The sequence below is a fragment of the Serinus canaria genome, chromosome 2 (genome assembly GCF_022539315.1).
Source record: "Serinus canaria isolate serCan28SL12 chromosome 2, serCan2020, whole genome shotgun sequence".
In the NCBI taxonomy this organism is placed as follows: domain Eukaryota; kingdom Metazoa; phylum Chordata; class Aves; order Passeriformes; family Fringillidae; genus Serinus; species Serinus canaria.
The window spans coordinates 89,920,214-89,939,655 of record NC_066315.1 but is presented as its reverse complement, the minus strand read 5'-3'; the positions used below and the strand labels follow the sequence as shown (position 1 = coordinate 89,939,655).

General features: G+C 39.1%; 1 protein-coding gene across 2 annotated transcripts in view; it reads right to left on the bottom strand.

The window, feature by feature from the left end:
* GALNT12 (polypeptide N-acetylgalactosaminyltransferase 12) overlaps positions 1 to 19,442 on the bottom strand; it is a 47,608-nt gene that overhangs the window by 13,057 nt on the left and 15,109 nt on the right. The window contains exons 4-7 of one of the 2 annotated variants that reach the window (XM_030238996.2): positions 15,978 to 16,163; positions 13,637 to 13,754; positions 7,505 to 7,681; positions 4,782 to 4,913 (exon numbers count right to left, since the gene is read on the bottom strand). In XM_030238996.2, the coding sequence (XP_030094856.1) occupies positions 4,782 to 4,913; positions 7,505 to 7,681; positions 13,637 to 13,754; positions 15,978 to 16,163 (613 nt within the window). The remainder of the gene's footprint in view (positions 1 to 4,781; positions 4,914 to 7,504; positions 7,682 to 13,636; positions 13,755 to 15,977; positions 16,164 to 19,442) is intronic. The other variant, XM_050971424.1, reaches the window with a different exon arrangement.

Here is a 19,442-nt window from a genome sequence, read left to right as displayed (position 1 = left end):
ACCGAAAAACAAAGGTACACATCTGCCATCTGTTCCAAGGCAGAAAAAAGTATGAGAGAATTTGTGAAATATTTTTCTTTTGTTAAATGAGAATATACAGTTTAAGTATCTTTTATGTGCAAGAGTGAAAGAGCCCTATCAAAACAGTGATCATCCACTCATTTCTGAAGCTATGTTTATTCCCACATCCACCATAAACAAGTCATGCAACAAGAACAAAATTTTCTCTGTGACTTACCTTAGTTCTTTTGCAGAATGCTGCATTAGAGAAACAGAAGCAAGAAAAAATGTTGATCACCTTGCCATTAAAACTCATTGTTCAGATCCAAAACAGTGCACCTATGCAGGACTGTTGGCTGTGGTTTTTTACAGCATTTGCCTCCTACTGAAACATTGCTATTGAAACAAAAGGTGTCTCTCTACGTGCCATTTAATTACCACTGTTTGGAGGCTGAGATAGGTAATAAACAGCTACCAAGACATTCAACATAGACCTTAACCCTTACTGCTAGGAGATATTTAAATCTATTGTTTCTTAATATCTGGACACTTGCAGATAACTACACAATACAGATGGCATTCTGTGAATAGGTCTTAGTTTGCTAAAGTCCATTGTAAACAAACAATCAACAACAGATTTTTGACATTAAAACTTCGTTACATTAGTTGATAAGTATGGCCATTGGAGCCCTGCCAACCTTTCTCTACATCCACAAAATAGATCAGAATCCTCTTTATTCTGCCAGTGGCAGTGGTGCTAATCTATCTGTGATATGGACAGAAGATACTGTGGGATGCAGCAAGATACAGATTTGCAGCAAGCCAGACAGCTTCACTAGTACTGATCAAACATCAGCTTTTACCTCAAAGGTAATCCAAGCAGTCACAGGGAATGATTCTATTGAGTAAATGCTATTTTCATATCACCTGTTAACTTCTTAAGGGCAGTGCTGAAAAGGGCATACAAGACTGATAACTAAAATCCTCTGAAGGAAGGTGACACACTGCTGTTGGATTCATTGGCTCAAGCCCAAATCTCCCTGGGAAGCTCAAAGATCTATAAGCATGTGGCTCAAGCAATGGGGTGTTCACTACCAAACACTTGAATTTTTTCCAAAAATTCCTTTTAAAAAGCCTCTGCCTAGCTTTCAGAGGCTTTTCAGAGCCAACCAAGTGGTGCATATTTTTCTGCAATGGGCATGAGGTCTCCAGGTCTAGTCAGTCCTAATCTTGGCTACCAAGTCAACCTCAAGTGGCAGCTCTACAGATTGGATCATAATGCAGTTTTAGAGAAGGGACCCTGATACCTCTGAGAGCTTGAAGCACCAGTCATGCAATATCTTTGATAATGCAACTTAAACTGCATAGCTCTCTTCTTCTGCAAGCCCATCCATATATATCATGTGTTCTTTAGATAATTTAAATAATTTTAAATTCTCTTTCATGTTACAGCAAAACAAAATTCTTCATTGTTTTAAAGGCATTGTTTAAAATCTTCCTTCCATTTTTTTAAGATTATACCTAGTCTAAATTAAAAGAAAATTATGACTGAGCACTTGAAAATGAAGATGAGGTGGTCTTGGAGGAAAATGGGGAAGGAGCTGTCAAAAGAAAAATTTAAGTTTTTGATTTCCCAGCTGACTCAGTCAGTGACAGATGCCTTTAGAGATAGAAGGCAGAAAGAAAGACCAGATATAAAGCCACAACACAAGACATCTATCAGCTTAGTTGCTTTACACTCAGCTGAAAGAAGTATCAGCTAGAAACTGAGAAGAACAAAGAAAAACTTATCATGTTGGATTATAGTATGGTCTCACCACCAAGTGATCAAACTTCCAGAAAATTAGAGTAAAATCCTGATGTTTGTGTCACCACTGGTTTTTTAAAGCAATCTTGATGCCAAACTTAAAGCCAAATTCACTGACTGACCATAATCTTTATCCTCAGATATGCACCTCAATGCCAGCCATACTTGGTACACACCTCAGAAGAGGGAAGAGCCCTGACTACTCCCTTGCTTTGCAGCCATGCCTTTCCACAGTCACCCATAACATAAAAAGATCATGGAGCTGCCCAGCTCCTCTGTCTTCATCCAGCTGCACAATGCAGAGATGTCACCCCACTAATGCTGAACACACCAGCTGGCTCAAAGCTCTTCCTACAGATGCCCACACCATCCCTTCCCAGGGTAATTAGGATATGTAAGCTGACTGAGTCTCTGCTGTCTAGGTGGGCAATCTGTGCAGAGCTGGGGCTCAAGTCTTGTTACAATTTCATACCTACCTACTTGTAGGTACTCTGCCATAAGTGCATGCTCAAGGATGGCCAAATCAGAGGCTGTGCCAGAAAAAAAGACATCCGTGTGCTACACCAGAGCCTAAAAGATATCATCAGCCTTTCCAGAAGTGCTGACATCTTATTTTAACCCACTGAGTGTCTACCAGCTTCTCTTCCTCCTGCCCCTGTAAAGAAATTATTCAAGGCAGAAAGTTCATGTCCCACAAAGTTCCAAAGCTGCATGAAGCCCAAGGACAAGCAAGAAGATATTTATCTCTTTTATGGGTCTCAGGCAGTTTGCAGGAATGCAATCATATCTCAGGCAAAAAAGGTTCATAATTCAGTATGTTTAAGTAAAGTTTGAGGCAGCTAACTTTTTAGATAACCAAGGATAGTATGGATATTTTTATCTATGTATCAAGAAAAAAAATGTAGCATAAGAAGCTGCTTGTCAGTGCACAGGCACTGAATGCTGCTCAATAATTCTTGACTCCATTTGAATAACACATGGCTGACTGATAGGTAACCTTAGAAATATTTTTAACTTCAGCTCAAAAGTAAAAAGATTTTTAGGGAAGGTAAAAATCCCCATATTCCCTTGTATTCTCCTTGAACAATTAAATAACCTCTCACTAAGTTGAGTTGTTATCAAAGCTGACACTTTTAAATACAGGATTTTTGTGAAGCAGAAAAGCCCTACACAGCTAAGGCGGGAGTAAAGAGCACCATCAGTGATTCATTGAAGCTAGCAGATGGGACTCAATATCCACAAATCAGCTGAATCAGTAGGTGTCGTTTCTGCGCTCTCAGTTTCTCACAGTACAACCATATTTCCATCACATTTTAAATTCTTCCTCCACCCAAAAAATGGTGTATTCTCATTATGCTCACAACTAGATGACAGCATTTATGAATTGTTTTTAGAGAAATATATAGAGCACACCTAAATTACACTCTAGATACTTCAAGCAGCTCTGAACCAGAGTTATTATTTCTAGGTACCATCAACTCCTTGCCTGAAGACGACAATTAAATCATAAAAGAAACTGCACAAATCCCTTCTTTTCACTATCACTGGCACCAATCTAACCCTTTCTTTTGGAGGGAGAAGGATGGAGGAGGAGGGAAGGACAAAATTCCTGATGAGCTCCTGGAAGGTAAGTCTTACAATACTTTACTGCTTCAGCTGTCTCAGAACTTGCCAGTGGCAATCCAGCACAAAAGAGCAAAAACAGAGCCAGTGTTGTACCAGGGTTTGTTCAAGGTACTGGATAATGGTGGGTAACACCTTTCATGCCAGTGATCACAGAGATACCACCTCTCCTGCAAGCTCCAAGACAAATAAATGGAGTAGAGTGGCAATTCTCCCAGAGGCTCCTAAGGGCTTTTCTGACAACTGCTGCCCTCCCCATGGGAACTCCTACAGCTCCCCAGGGGAAACCACAGCATTTCCACATTAGCATCTTTTTCATTCAACAAGCTACAAAGCTATTAGGGCAGACTGTGGGGAGACTTGGTTCCTGAATGTTTTGTAGGTCCACAGATATCAGAATTTTTTTCCCTTAGCTGAAGGAGATTCAGCAAAGCCTGAGTAACTTGGGAAAGGGCAGATGGCAGGAAGACAAGGACTGGATGTGATGATGCAGTGTGGGAATGCAGCTTAGCTGAATCTGCAGAGTGATTGAGTTAGCAGCAAAAGTACTTTAAGTCAATGTGGCATTTGGTAATTAGGAAGGTATTTGATACATCTTTGCCTGGTGGAAAGGTGCAGTATTTGTTCCTAACATGCAGCTGGTATCTGGTGATTTTTCAGAGGAAACAGTTACTTGCTGCATCATCTCTGCCTTCATCCCTTCCAGATGAGATTACAGTAATGTAATATATACAGAGCTATAGTTTATATTTCTTTGTAAGCTGCAAAAAGCATAAAGAGCTGTCAACTCTTAAAAGAGAAGAGGATTCTGATTGAACCCATTGCCTGTGCCCTTGTTGGTCTAAAGTGACCTCCAGATTAAAAATTAACATGTTGGTTTAATATACAGAATCCCCTATGATCTGGAAGCACTTAGCACCATCTCTCTTTCCCATCACCAGAGCATCATAGCTTTCATCAGATCAAATGTATGAACATATGTTTCAAAGCAGACTCCTTTTCTTTTCAATTCAACAAGTAAAATAAAACACTTTACTGTTATCTTTTTTTGTTATGCAATGTTTCAAGAAATAAAAATCTCATCGTTTCCTTCCTTTAACAGTCCCAAGATGTTACTTAGAAGAATAATTTACAACAACATTACCTGTTCTCCTACTCTGTCACAGAACTCCTTCATAAACAGCATTCCCTTAAAAAAAGATTCTGATAAATACCACATTTTAAAGCCTACCGGTTTTAACTGAATTCTGCCAAAATCCCAAACTGATTTAGGCACAAAACCACCTTCACACTGACTTAATAGGAGAGCTCAGAGAACTGCAAGCAGGCTCCCTTCTCAGCAGCCACGTACCATTCCAAAGAAGCCTGGTCTATCCTCGGGTACGTGAAGTTCTGGATACACGTTCTCCAAAAACCATTTGAAGTCCTTACATTTCAGCTTCTCTCGTAGAAGTCTCCTTTCTGTCACATCTCCATATGGTTCCTGAAAGAAAAAAAAAAAAAAAGAAAAAAAAAGGAAAGGAAGAAGAAAAAAAAAAATTTAAAAAAAAATCCAGAACAGATGCTCTCTTTTAAATTATCTGTATACATTATTAGGAACCGTATGCTACAGTGATGAGTAGGACTTCTAGCCAGGAAAAATCACCATGTTTGGGTGCTGGATTTGATTTCATTATCCTTACATTTGTTAAATGCTGACAAAAAGAATTGGAACTGTGCAAGTAGAACTTTAAAATATTCTAGAAGACAGTTTGTCTAAGAAAACTCCCTGAATCTGCAAGTGAGGAAGCCCTTGAATACAGATTGCTGGAGACTGAGAAGGCGGATTGGAAAATGAGACATCTTGTAGATAGATAATTGAAAATCTCTAAAGCAATGAATGAATCTTTAGGACTTTAAATTATATCACTATCCATTTGTAAATTACCTGTACAGTTTTACACTTAAGTGGTGAAATTTGTAAAATCTGCTAATGCATCCTTTGAACTTCACCATTTTGGGGGGTGGGGAGTATGAAATCTTAAACCTCCAGAGAAAAGCTTTCATTGCAGACTTTTTCCTATCTATGGATTGGAGCAGAGTCCACATCTTTTTATGTCTGTCTTCAAAAACCTATCTTCATATTGACTAGGGATTTCAGATAGTCAGGCATGAGAGAGCGTTTGCAGCCCCCAGATTTTTACAGGTCACTTGACACAGTCTTTCATCAAACCACAAATGTATTTGCATGTCTCAGAGCTGTGGAAATACCACTGAAAACACAAAGCAGATGTAAAACAGAGATGCCTGTTTGAATAAACAAACAGCGTGACATATTAGCTCTGAGGTCTGAACATTAATCTCGAAGTGAAACTTCACGGAACCAATTTTTGCAGCCATAACATCAATCATTCTCCTGTATGCTACGGAACTGAATATTTGGATTTGATGAAGTAAAAAGGTCTGAACTCAATTGCTGCAACAAGTGGTGCACAGAGCATTTTGGAAACCAAAGTTCATTGGCAGCAGCTTTGATATGTGGAAAAATAACCTGCATGAGTTTCAGCTTATATCCACTGTGTTACAATAAGCCAATACATGAAACTTTCAGTACTAACACACAAATATCCTTTAAAGTTAAAGCTCTGTCATTACAGACATAAGATGCCCAGCACTTTACAAGAAAAATTGTCAGCATTTATTGCTCTTTTTGTGTATGACTTGCTGAAATCAACCTGGCATTGTCTAAGGGCAAATCCCATATTTCTCTCCAAGTCAGACTCCCATAATAAAACCTAAATGGCTTTTATGACATTAAAGTAAACCAATTATTACAAATGTGTGGACTGTAATGATCTAATTACCCAGTTTAATCCAAACAAACACAAGATGAAAGCTAACCAAATTCACCATCTCCAGCATCCTCCAGCATATTTTTTAAAAGCCTGATGTTTTCAAGGGCAGTTTTCCCCTGCTGCATCTATTGGGGTTGGCCACTCAAATGAGTAGGGGGCTCCCTGTGCCCCACACCGGTCCCTCAGGTCGATCCAGTGCAGCCAGAGGCTGGTGCCCAGCAGCCCATCCCAGGCACAAAACCAAAAAGGCAGTGTTTAGAAAACTTTTCATGCAAATAGATCATGCTGGGAAGATCAGGCACTTCCAGAAACAAGCAACAGCAGGCAATGATTTCTCTGGGGCCTGAATTTCAGACCTTGTGACCGAGGTTCATTTCATTCATTTCTAGACACTGAGAGAATATTTCAATGCTACTGCTTTCCAGCCTTGAGGCCCCTAATGATAAATACGTTCAAGTTATGAATTTGCACACTGCTTTACTGTTCTGACATATTCAGTTTTCACAGTAATAATCTCCTGAAAAATTCTGCAGCCACTGATCTCGTATTTTCATTTCAAGGAAAATAAAAACATCAACTTAAAAGAACCTCCAAAACCAACAGAACTGATACCTGAAACATTTTATTAGGAACATTTTGATCTGAGTTGCCATGACTGATTTTAATTAATTTAATCAATATTGATTTTGGTTTCCATTTGTTGGTGTTTTTTTGGTTTTGTTTTTTTCTTTTTTTAACTGAATATGGTGCAGCAGTAAATCAAACAGAAAAATCTATTTTGGTTTACATCACTCCAAAGTTTTACAATTATCACAAGACAGGTAATTTTGCTAAATATTATTACTGCACTGTTGACCTGAAGGTCTACTGTCCACTGAAACTTGTTGATTTGCATTCATTAATTGTGTAATTCTTATTGAGAGTCCTGGATCAGCCATTTCACAGAAGTGCACATTTTAGGCTAAACAACCCCTCCTTGCTTCAAGGACACCCCACTTCATATTATTCTTTCATTTATTCACTTATTATTGACATAGATTGGGCCACCTTGTACTCTTACAGAATTTAAATTTTTTTCCAAATAAATAAAAATTATACACTTATTCTATGTCTGGAAAAATGTTTCAGAAGGAATAAGAAATAAACATAGAAAGCACTTCATGTGAAATATTAGCTTAGTCAATAGTTAGTAGGTTGAAAACAAATTCTGAGATTGCAGGAACAATGGGGTTGAACTCACCAGGCGAGCGTGTGGGTTTCGGTGGTAGTAAAGTTGTTTATATTCATCCATCCACACTTCAGCTGCACGCACACTGTTTGCCAGAGCTTTGGCCCGTGAGTATGGAGCTTGTTTGGGGAAAACATGACCTACATGGGAGCAAGGATGGATCTCAAGACTTCCTCCACACTGCCATATCTGAGCAAAGAATTGACAGCGTGTATCATTAATTTTGTCTTCTGCAAGCTCAAGGATATAGTAACAATAAGCTTGTGTAAGAATAACACTGTCTCAAGAATACCACACCATACTACAAGTAACACATACAATAATTTTGTGTCTCATTTGATGACTAAACTGGATAAAATTACATCCTTGTTGCTCTTAGTAATTTGCTCTGAGTTCACAAGGAGATAATCACTCTCTGGTTTTATCTGGAGTGCAATATTCCTTTCCTAATTTTATTTTCTCACTATAAGATGTGGTCTACCATATAAGATAGGCAGGCATTGTTTAAAAAAAAATTAAAAAGAAGTATATTTATTTTCCAAATTAATCATGTAAATAGCTATCTCAGAAAGAAATCAGTAACTAATTCTTACCAGAAATCTATAGATCTATATACTATCTATATATTCTACTGGAAAGCTGACTTGAAAGGTAAGCTTCCCATTTGTACATTCAGCAGTCTAGGAGGGAGGTATAGGTGCCTGGTGATAAAAAACACACTAACCTTTTCCATTGGGAAGCTGGGAAAGGTACCCCAGACCCAACACATGAAAAGAAAAAGCAAAGTACTTCTCTAACTTATGATGATCCAACCAACAACAATGAAACAACCTCCCCAATCTAAGCCAATATTCCTGCTTGATGCCAAGGAAGTACTTGCACCCAAATGTGGAATTGGCAGATCCCTGCAAGCCATCACTCTGCCCTTGTGCTCAGGCTCCTGCTTCTCTGGCTCCCCAGGCTGGGAAATGTACAGCTCATGAGAGAAAGTCCAGAAACAACCATCAAGTGGATCCATTAGCCTCAGCACTCTGTACACATTTTTGTAATTACATTCTTCTCCTCTGAAAACCAGGGACTTTTGGCAGTTCATCTCCACAGCCACTTTCCCATCACCCATTCTGATCTCAAGTTTGATTACTTGAAAGGAGAGCACAGCCATGCATTTCCTGTTCAATATTGTGTGTGACCACACCATGGCAGATGCCCTGTTTCTGAAGGGTGCCTGAAACAAGGTTTCTGAAATTTTGCCAGATGGGAGGAAGGCTGGAGATGTTGCTGTACTTGAACTTGAGGCTGTTACCAATGGCTCTGATAGACTTTCCATAAAAGATTTAGAATTCTCCTCATGTATTCAACCATGCCTAAGTGGCAGCTCATCATTCCTTTGTAAATGGAAGACAAAGGAAATTAGCTGGGGTAGGCTTAAGGGGTAGAGGTTTGCTGCCTGACAACCTTCTTGTATAAGACATGCATTTTTAATTACATGCTATTCAAATGAATGCAGCAGGAGTGAAAGATATGAGGTAGCAAATAAAAGCTCTGCTGCTAACAGTGCCAAAGATCAGTGGTGGGACATTTCCCCACTCTCTCTCTGGGAGTTTTAGGGATGTATAAAGATAAAAGCTTTCAGCTCACACAAGATAGGACTTGGTTTTAGACTGCTAACTTTTAGGGGATTTTTTTTTAAGTCACTTAGAATTTCTCTAAAATTTCTAAATTTGGAAATCAATGAGTGTCATCTCCATTGATTTGGTTTTGGATAACAACATTGGACTTTCTGCATGGCACAATACTGTATTTAATTACTGAAGTGTAAGCACTCTAATACATATGCTTACTTTTAAAACAGAGAGTTTCTTTAAAGATAGAGGTAATTCATTAATCAGCTATAAGGAGTACTGGATAATTATTACTTCCTGGATTTAAAATTTTAATTTCTTCTTTTTCCATGTGAGGTTTCTCTCCTCTTTTTTGCTGCTTTTCAGGGAAGCAGTATATTTGTCATATGAACAAAGGTGATCAAAGTAATTATACAAGAAATCTAGAATTATGTACTAATCTTTTAAACAATTTGTATATTTTCTCAGGTAAGTTACTTTACTGCCATTTTGAAAGCTGCTATGAAACCAACTACCCACTTTCACTTTGCAACCTCCTTTTTTGAGATTTATTTCAAAACAACATTTTTCATAATTATTATTTCTATGTTCAAGATTACTTTTAAAGCTGCAATTTATCATTCAAGACTTGTCAGCAAATATTAAGAGCCATAAGTTTATTAGTTTAAACATTTCCAATGTTATAGTGCACATAAGAATTATTAATTCACCTTTATTTATCTACTTTTAAATAAGATATTAGGAACAGATGATAAAGACTACTGAAATAAAAATATAGTTAAGAAGGAAGCACATGCTTCAGCTCTTCCATGATAAAGTCTGATTTCAAAGGAATGAAACAAACTGACCATATCTCTGTTAAATTGATGACAAAAAGAGAATTCCATAACAGCTGAATTTTTAATTATTAAAGCTATCTAAAAAAATAACTGTAGGTTGCTAAGCAATGCTCATTAAATTCTAAGTATTTCATAAAAACAGTACAAAAATTATCTTGTCATCCTATTACAAAAGAAAATTGAATATACTTCAGCTAAACAATTCCTCAAAAGGTTTCTTCACTTTCATTTTAATGGGAAAATTATGACCTCTATATAAAATCAGGTACAAATGAACAGCCATAAAATAAAGTGAGGGATTTAATAGAGAAACTAAAATTGATTACTAAATGCTAAGGAAGTGGCTCTGCAGAAGATTCTCCATAAAATTAGTTCAACCTTCTCCAACAGAAAAGCACATAAGGTTTCATGCATATTTTGCAAGCTCACGTACATGTAGATCTGTTTCTTTATTAGGATTGGGTAACTCACAGCTCTCATTATAAAAGCACACATTTTTTCCCCCACTTCAATAAGAAAACAAGGTGACATTCCTTTTTTCACTTTCACTTTCATCTTGATGCATGCAGACTCTCGGCATATTTTCTTTTGTTTTCTGAGACAGATGGTGGCATTATGAAAACCTACAGAAAATGCTCAAAATCTCACCTTGGGATGTATGTCTCTGCCAGGGTCTCTGGACAATTGACCTTGTGCTGGGTCAATGAATATTAAAGAATAAAGGCTCTACCAGCTCATTCTAACATTTTAAGACTATCTGGAAGACATAAAAAACATGGAAAGCATGCTACATGCTAAAAAAGGGCAAAATGTGGAAAACCCTGCGTTTCTGCTGCTCGCTCTCTGCTGCAATTTTTTCTTGACAACTCATGGTTAAGCCCCCACTGTGGTGTTCATGCACAGTCTGCTGGAAGCTGGGTGGGTGGAGAGGCACCCCAGACACACTCACCCTAGCTGCTCTCAACACAAGACAGAGTTCCAGATCCAGACAAAAAGAAACAATACAAAAGTACTGGAAAAGAGAAGACTCCAGGTGTTCTGAGGCATATCACCCAGGCTCATGGGCAGTAACATTTTTGAGAAGAAAGGCCTTTTTGCACGTGTCAGGCTGAAGGACAGACCACAGACATGTTAAGCCTTGGTCCAGAAACAAACTTCCATTGCAGCGCCACTTGCAAGACCAAGAGCAGAGAGGGGACAGAAGCTGCAACCAGGTTCCCTTTGCTCTGAGTACAAGAGGGAGAAGATGAAAGAGCATGTTTTGAATCCCTCAGAAAGAGGAGTTTCAACGCCAATTATGCCCATGAAGTGAAATTTTATCCAGCCAAATAGCATTAAGCAATCCAAAATCAAGGTACATTGACTCCATTGTGCATTCAGCACGTAGCCTCCATCTCTCTTAGTCATCGTGCTTTTAGTGAAAGCTTTGTCCTTGTTGCACTTCTCAAAACCACAGAGAATTTCTTCAGCTCAGAATAATCGAAGCGCAAGAAAGAGGAGGCTTGAGGACAAGTCTTTTCATGTCATTGGGAGAGAGTGGTGTTTTCAGAGACGAGAGCAACAATAAATTAATTTACAGCGGTTTTGAGTAGTTCTGCTCCTAATTTCCAGGTCTGACAGGTTTAGAAAACACAAGGACAACAACACTAACAATGATTTATCCCTTCTGACCTCTTGGAACACTGCAGGCAGCCAAAAGAACACAGTTAAACAACATCGTAGCGCTCTGCTCTGTTCCACAAAAATCCTCTCCACACAGAGCACAAGTACAAGGGCTCCAAATCAAACAGAGCAAAGCATGTTGCGTACAAATACCCAGATGCTGCTGGCAATCTGCACTAGGAAAATTGGCATGGCCAGGCATATTTGTTGGCCATTGCACAGCCTGTCCTGTTAAATCATTTGTCTCCCAGGAGTCGCTTGAACCACCTGCACCTACATGCTGGCTTAGACCCTTGCAGAGTGTTTGTGCGCTCTGTCCCGGGGACTCTGCTGCTCCCTTTGCACTTCTCCTGTGTGCCAGGCCATCTCTGAGGCTTCCTCTATCCCATGAGGAGACCTCTGTCCTGCATGCTAAAGGAATGAAGGCACTGCTCATACATGCTGCTGCACCCCACGGAGTCCTGGCTCAGGGGAACCAGTGACGTACAAAATGAGACTGGCTGCCAGAGCTTCACAGAGGCCAATGGCAATGGAAGGGTGGGTCTAAAGCAGCAGCTGGTACTGGGGCACTCTGAGTCAAAAGGAAGGGTCATGCTGCATGCAAGCTTTGGTCTCCCCAGAAGCAAGACACAAAGAGCAGAAAGCCAAGAGCTGCCGCCAAGTGTGCCATATTAGAGGTTTTCTTCAAGGAGTTGAAGTTCTGGGTACACCGGGACCGGAGAGTCCTGCTTCAGAGGGTCACAGGGCTGATGGAGGTGGGTCACCTGCTTCTCCCTTAGGTGGAGGCCTGCTGAACTCAACCAAGACTACTGAGTAAGCTGTGTTTGGATTTACGTGCCAGAAACTGTTCCCTAGGTGAAAAAGGAGGTGGTCAGATTGAAGAGCCTTTCCAGCTGAGAAGTCTCCCTCCAGAGAGAAACCATATCAATTCTAGGCCTGTGCTTGTTATTCCTAATAATTTTTGTTCCTTATTTTTACACCCTCTTTTCTACTGCATTGCAGGCAGCAGGAAATCATAACAGTGGCCAGGAAGACTCCATGCTTCTCTGGTTAACACACAGACATCCAGAGAGACAGTCTGCTGATGTCTCCTTTCTTAAGAAAGTAGTTTTGTAACATTAAAATGCTATTTAACCTTGAAATCTGTTGTCACCTGGTAAAAAATTCAAAAATCCTCCTGTACCAGGAGTCAATGACTCAGAGAAATGCAAACATGACCATCAAAAATAACAGATGATGGACAGAACAGACAAGGGTAATCCAGGATAATAAGCTCTGAACTCCATGAAAGCCAAAAGAGGCCCTAGAGCATCCCTCTTACATCACCCACTGGATGGCTTCAATGAGCTAAGTGTGACTTGGGGTTAACCATGGGCAGCCAGTGCTTAGTGGGAATCAGCCCTGGTAACAGCTGAGCAGAGGAGAGCATTGCTTTGCTGATCAGTCTGGACTGTCCTGTGTCTCCTCTCTTTTCCTGCTGTAAATCCTTTCCATTACAGCTATCTGACTCACACCTGAGCACTTGGCCATGCCTCCTATGGGCACAACTCTACAGCAACTGAAGATCTTCCACCTTTTGTAACCTTTGTACAAACTTTTTCTGAGGTGAAACAGAAAAAAGCCTTAAAATTAGTACAGGGGCTGCCTTCTCCTGCCCCACTGGGAGCTGCTCACTCCATCAACCAGAGCAAGAACTCTGAGTCACATCAAAGCACTACAAATCATCTTCCCAATGACCTCCTTCAAGCTGCAGGATGTAAACTTCACCCACTAGTATCACAGCCCTTTTTACATATTATACTAGAGCTCAAAACAAAGACATGTATTTTAAAATTGCTTTAAAATGGCTATTTGGAAGAAAAGTACAGTGATCCTGAAGTGCAAGAACAAGATACTTCCAACATACTCCCTTCTTAACATTTGCTTACACTATAGCAACCTCATTAAGTAAAAGGGCATGAAGAAAGAAACAGGAACTTGTTGTATTCTGAGGAAAAGAAACTTTCAATTAAGCCACCTACCCTAAATGAGAATTCAAGGTTTTCTCCTCCCCAGACTTCCATTCCTGTGTCATAGGAACCAAGATAATCAAAATACTTCTTGCTCACAGAAAATAATCCACCTGCCATGGTTGGAGACCTATGAAAGAAAATAGTAACTCTGAACTGAATAAAAAGAAAAAATATTAAGCCAATGCAACAAATGAAGAAAATACAATATATTTCTATTTTCTCAGTCTTTTCTGGATACAAAGTAACAATCACAAATTTATCAATTATTATGAGGCCATTTGAATTTAATTTTGTATTAAAAAACTGTTTCTGAAACAACATCAGAATGTAAAAATATTGTGTTAAAATACATTTTTCCAGCTGCAGTGTCTGTGAGTAAATGAAGAGCCTCTTCACATAAAAGAACATTACTTCTTTGTGGCAGAACTGTATTAGTCAGAAATTCTAAGTTCTGTGTCCCTATCTATTTTACTTAAGCAATAATTAAATAAATACTTGTGCTTTAGTAATTAAAACCAACATTCTTGATCCCACTAATATCAATTGAAAAAACTCCCAGATTTTAATTATTAAATAAACATAGCCCCTAAAGAGATTTGTTTTCTTTCTAAGAAAATCTACCCATCTGTGTGTTCTTAAATTTTTTACTAAGTTTGGGGAAAAAAAAAAATCAGGAGTCATAGCTGGGTCCTCATTGAAGATCACAAGGCCCAGAGTGCCAGCACACTTAAGGGATGTACTTCCATTATGGTAGAGTGTGCATATATATGTAAATTTGTATTTGTTCAATGTTGTTCCCTATTGCTTACAGTCTTAGGATGACTATCTTTAAAGTGCCAAGTATATAATGGTGATTAGAACTACGTTCAGTTGATATTATGTGAATTTCACTAAATTGCTGTTGAGGTAAATACCAACAAAAGCAAGATGCATGATCAATTACTCTTAATCTGTCAAAATTAATTTTACCAACTATCTTTTGAAGCAAGACTGTCTCACACTGTCATATGTTGTTTCAAAGAACGGAATGAGATGAAGCAAGACAGAAGGAAAAATAACAAACTCCATAACCAGTCAAGTCCTTCTGTCTCCCTCCAGATCTCTCCAAACCAAGCTGTTGGTGACATCACTCTCAGTTCTGCTGTTTTCCCAGACACTTGTGGAGCTCACAGTCCTCAGGCTACCATGAAACTTTATCCCTCATCATTTTCCTTTTGGCATGTCAAAGGCAATTCTTCTTATCATGAAGAAAAAGATGCGTAATATTTGGACTAAATGTTTTAAAAAACATTTACTCTATTTTGATTTTTTTTAAGGAGGACATGGACTAATACATGCTGAGAAAGACTCAGTTACTACCTCACTTTTCCCATTCAAAAAAAATAGGACATTCAGTTGAGGATAAGTACATTAATATTTATGAAATACTGGGTATTAATATCATGATAAGCAACTTACAAAAGACTGAGAAAAATTAATAATTCCGTATTTTTTGTGGTCTATACAATAACAGATAAAAGTACTAAAAAAATGACGGTATTAAAAATGCCAAACAGGTTAATTTATTTCAATAAACTGCTGAAATACAGAAACTTCCATAGCAGGTGGGGCTAGGTTGATGGCAGATCCTCAGCTATCAGGATCTTGTCTACCATTCCCATTTTCCAGATGCCTTGTTTGTTCTATTCTCTTACATCTCCTAAAAATATGACATGGAGTGACAAATAATACCAACTGATGGCATCTTGTTTAAAAATAAAACAAAATTAAAACCCATAATGAAGACATCAGTCTGAGCTCTGTGAGTTAGTCCTTCACAGCAACTAAGGTGGATAGAGCTGTATTGCTTCATCCCAGTAAAGAGCCGGCAAAATGGTTCACCTTTGAAAATAGCACAGTGAACTACACAGCACAGAAAAAAAATCTTCAAAACTGCTTTTAGTTTCTTACTGGTTGGTGATTTTTTTTCCCCTTTTCATCATTGCCCACGGTACATTTATTTTTGCAACTCAGAGCTCTTTGCTTTGCACAGAGGATATCCTCCAGTATTAGTTAATCAGTTACACTCTTTCCATGTGCTGTTAAGCATCTGTAAGAGTTTGTCTAGAGGCATCAAGAGACTACTTTGCAATAAGTTTCCCACATGGAAGTGAAGCAGGATTTTCATCTTTTACAGTACTATTTTTTCCAGGAACATGGTAAACAGGAGCTATTTTGGAAAAAAATAGGGAACGAAACAAAATACATACTTTTTAGTAGTATGTTCATTTCCCAAAAATCTTTCAGCACCTGGCATTTTCAGGTGAAATCAAAAACACATTCACAGTTTCTAGGATGCATAAAAATTAACCTGATCACATCAGTCTTGGACTTCCTCCGTTTTTGTTCTCTTTCAGGGGTACTGTGCCAAGTGAAGACCAGGCGCCAATCAAATCCACCAATCTGTGGCTCACCAGCATTTCCCAAGTACTCAAATGTGTTCCAGTCAATAACATCAATAACAGGGCAGACAACAGCTGTTTCTTCTTCAGCAATCCTGGTAAGGTTTTAAAACAAAAGGGTGACTTCCATGAGAAACATTTCTGAAATTAAATAAAAGAAACCCAAAACCTGGAACTGACAAGAACTTAGAATGCTTACAATGGCGTTTTGCTCCTTTACAATTCATGCTGCAATAACAAGGAAATGATGATACAATAAATACAGGAATAACCCCCATTTTCCTACATCAGGAGGATGCATCAGGATGGACTCCGCTGGCAAGCATCAACCTTCCTGGATGGTGGAAGCAAGATATGCCAGATGGCTTGAGATAACACATTCAGCATCTGGCTTGGCTGCCATAGCCAACACTACTTTATCAAGAAAAAAAAAAAAAATTTCTTTTGTACAGGTAGCTGTTTAAGAGAGCAGTTTGACTGCATACTTTTACAGTGATGAATAATAAACGAGCCAGACTCTTGGCCCTTGAAGTCATGGCTGTTCTGTAACTGTGATCACCTGCAAAAGTTGTAGTGAGTACTGTAACAGTAACTCAAAAAGAAGCCCTGAGTTTAGAAAAAACCAAACCTGCAACACGGGAATTAGACCTTCAACAATGAAACATAACTGAAAGAATCTTCCAGAAACCCTGGCAACATAGGAGATGAAAAGGATAAATAAGATAGCACTGCAGAATGACATTCCTAATACCAAGGGTGATCTAAAGATAGTCAAGATTTTTATCATACCAAGAATACATCAGAGCTGATGACATTTCCCGCAGGTCTGCTTCTACAAGGAGATAAACCTCTTCCTCCCATTTCTCAATATCATGTAGGGCTTTCAGGATTCCTTTCCAAAAGGATTCATCCTTACAGAAGGCAGTAGGATTATTAGCCGTCTCCTCACCTTCTAGAATAGCCTCCCTCAGTACTAGGAGCAACGTCAAGCACACAAGCTCAAGCCAAGGTCTTTCTCCTAAATCACTGCTTAGCATATTCCCTGTTCTAGTTAGACATCCCCTGATAGTTCAGTGAAATGAAGTAACTTCTTTCACTTAGAGATGCAGAAATGCACTTTAGCCCTGCATCTTGTATTTACAAATTTCAGAGGTGAAGGAAAACTGAACACATTATATTGTCAAACAAGTAAGAGACGCATCTGTCATTCAAAGGGAGCTCATCCCTCATGGGATTGTTAGGCTAAAAATCTCTAGACTGACCAATGGCTCATACTGTGAAATTAGAGTAGCTTGTGATGCTTTAATGCAGCAGAGAACAGCAGTAATTCCAAAGTAGTATTGTGTGAGCTGAGAAAGACTGCCCAAAGTGTGAAATGGCCTCTTGTTGCCGGAGAGAATATGTGAAACAGCTTCTTCTTTATGATCTCCCGTTGAGACCTTGTTTGGTAGAGCACACGGAAGGGCTTATACAAATATTGTTATCTCCTGTCTTACTTGTGTAAAACTGCTTAAATCCTCATTGTACAAAGCAATGAAAATGATATCCACACTTAGAGGAAAAGGAAAAAAAACCAATAAAAAGTAAAAATATTTTCCTCCTCCTGTAACAAGTAGGAAAATAAGCAAAAGTAGGTATCTGGCATATGATTTCAATTATGAAAGGAATGAAGTAAGTGAAAAGCCATCACCTTTTTTGTAAGTTAAGAATTAACTAGATGGTACAATGCACAGGCAGCTTACAAACACAACTATGTTTGCATTGCAAAAATGCTAACACTGTGGTATTGCTGCCATACATTTGCGTCAGATATGCCACAGAAAAACCCCTTAGAGATGTAAGTCTGCATCTGCAGCAAGAACGGCAGGAATTCCAAGAGAGGGCTAGTTTTTTACAGGGGGTGACTGCTGCGTTAAAAAAAAAATCCCAATCCTTCCTCAAGATTGCCATCTAGTGGTGCGCTAAAGAAGTGAGGCAATCACAGACTTTTCCCCATCATACAGTTTTTTAGTTAAACCTATGCTCATGATTTGAGGTTTTTCCCTTTTCCTTTCTTCACGCTATCATAGCTACCCCACAATTATCTGGGATACCCTCGTTGTGAAATTTAGAAGCAAGGTAAGTACGACAATTTTAAGAGAACAAAAACCTGGAATTGTATTCTAGATACAATTTCAAAGGGACAGGGGGAATTTGGGAACACAAATCCCTATAGGAATCAGGAAGACTCGCACACATCAAGACACTTTGTGCTTTTGGAAGTCTCTCTCCAGTTTGTGTTTGGGCTGTTTTTTCTTGTCCTTTTCTGTACTCTGCAGTACCTGGTGGGAATCTTAACAGGATCCAAATCAAAACACTGGCCTTGAGAAAAGATTTTTTTTTCCTTTTAATTATGTTTTAAAGAGAGCTGGTTTTCTACATAGGAGGTGGGATTCAGGTCCTGTATCTATCAGTGTCTGCTAATGGCATCCAAGGGGGTAAAGCCATGAGCTGTTAGAAAAAGGGGCAAAACTAACAGAGCCTTGTAAAGTGAGTCAGGAGCAGCAGGTGATGTGGTGAGGTGCCAGTGGCTGAACCCACAGCAGGAAAAGTCAATGTATGGCTGCTGGCTACACATGGGTGAGGTTTCAAGAATATAATAAGTATTCTCAGCTGAAACAGAAGGGTAGTGTTCTGGTTTCTAGGGGTTTTTTGTTAGAGTTTTGGGAAGGTTCCTTGGTTTTTTCGTTGTTTGCTTGCTTGCTTTTAATTAACTAAAGTTTTCTGAACAGCCTGATGGATCTGCAGAATTAACAAGAGACCACACAGGCATAAAGTACAGTGTCCCAGGACAGATGGTTTCCAAGTAAGAGTCAGTGTTGACATAACATTTACTCCTCCCTATCCTACACCATGATGCTTTATGTCAGAACCAGTCTGGAAAGGTGGATTTGCTCAGGACTAAGAAGATGGAGTTTATTGACTCGAACTATGCAAACACTGCCCTGCAGGGCACACATCTTTCCAGACCTTCTGCTCACCCAGGCTGACAGAAATAGTCTCCTTTACCAATGTAGTTCCAAAGTTGGAGGTGAGGACTCATCTTCTTGAAAACCAAAACTTTCCATTGCCTGAAGAGGCAGCTCGGTCCTCAGGGGGAAAAAAATAAAACAAACAAACAAAAACAAACAAGCAAAAAACCCCCACCATGCCATGATCTTTCAAACTTCCATTTGCATTTGCTCCCCCAGAGCCAGGAGACAAACACCAAACACTGGCAGTGCCTCAGGGACCAGACTGCAGTAACCTTTGGTGAACCATGAGTCATTTTTCCACTGCAGAAGTGGGCCAAACTGTCTCACCCCTTCTTCTCCAATGGGAGAGAAAACCAGCCC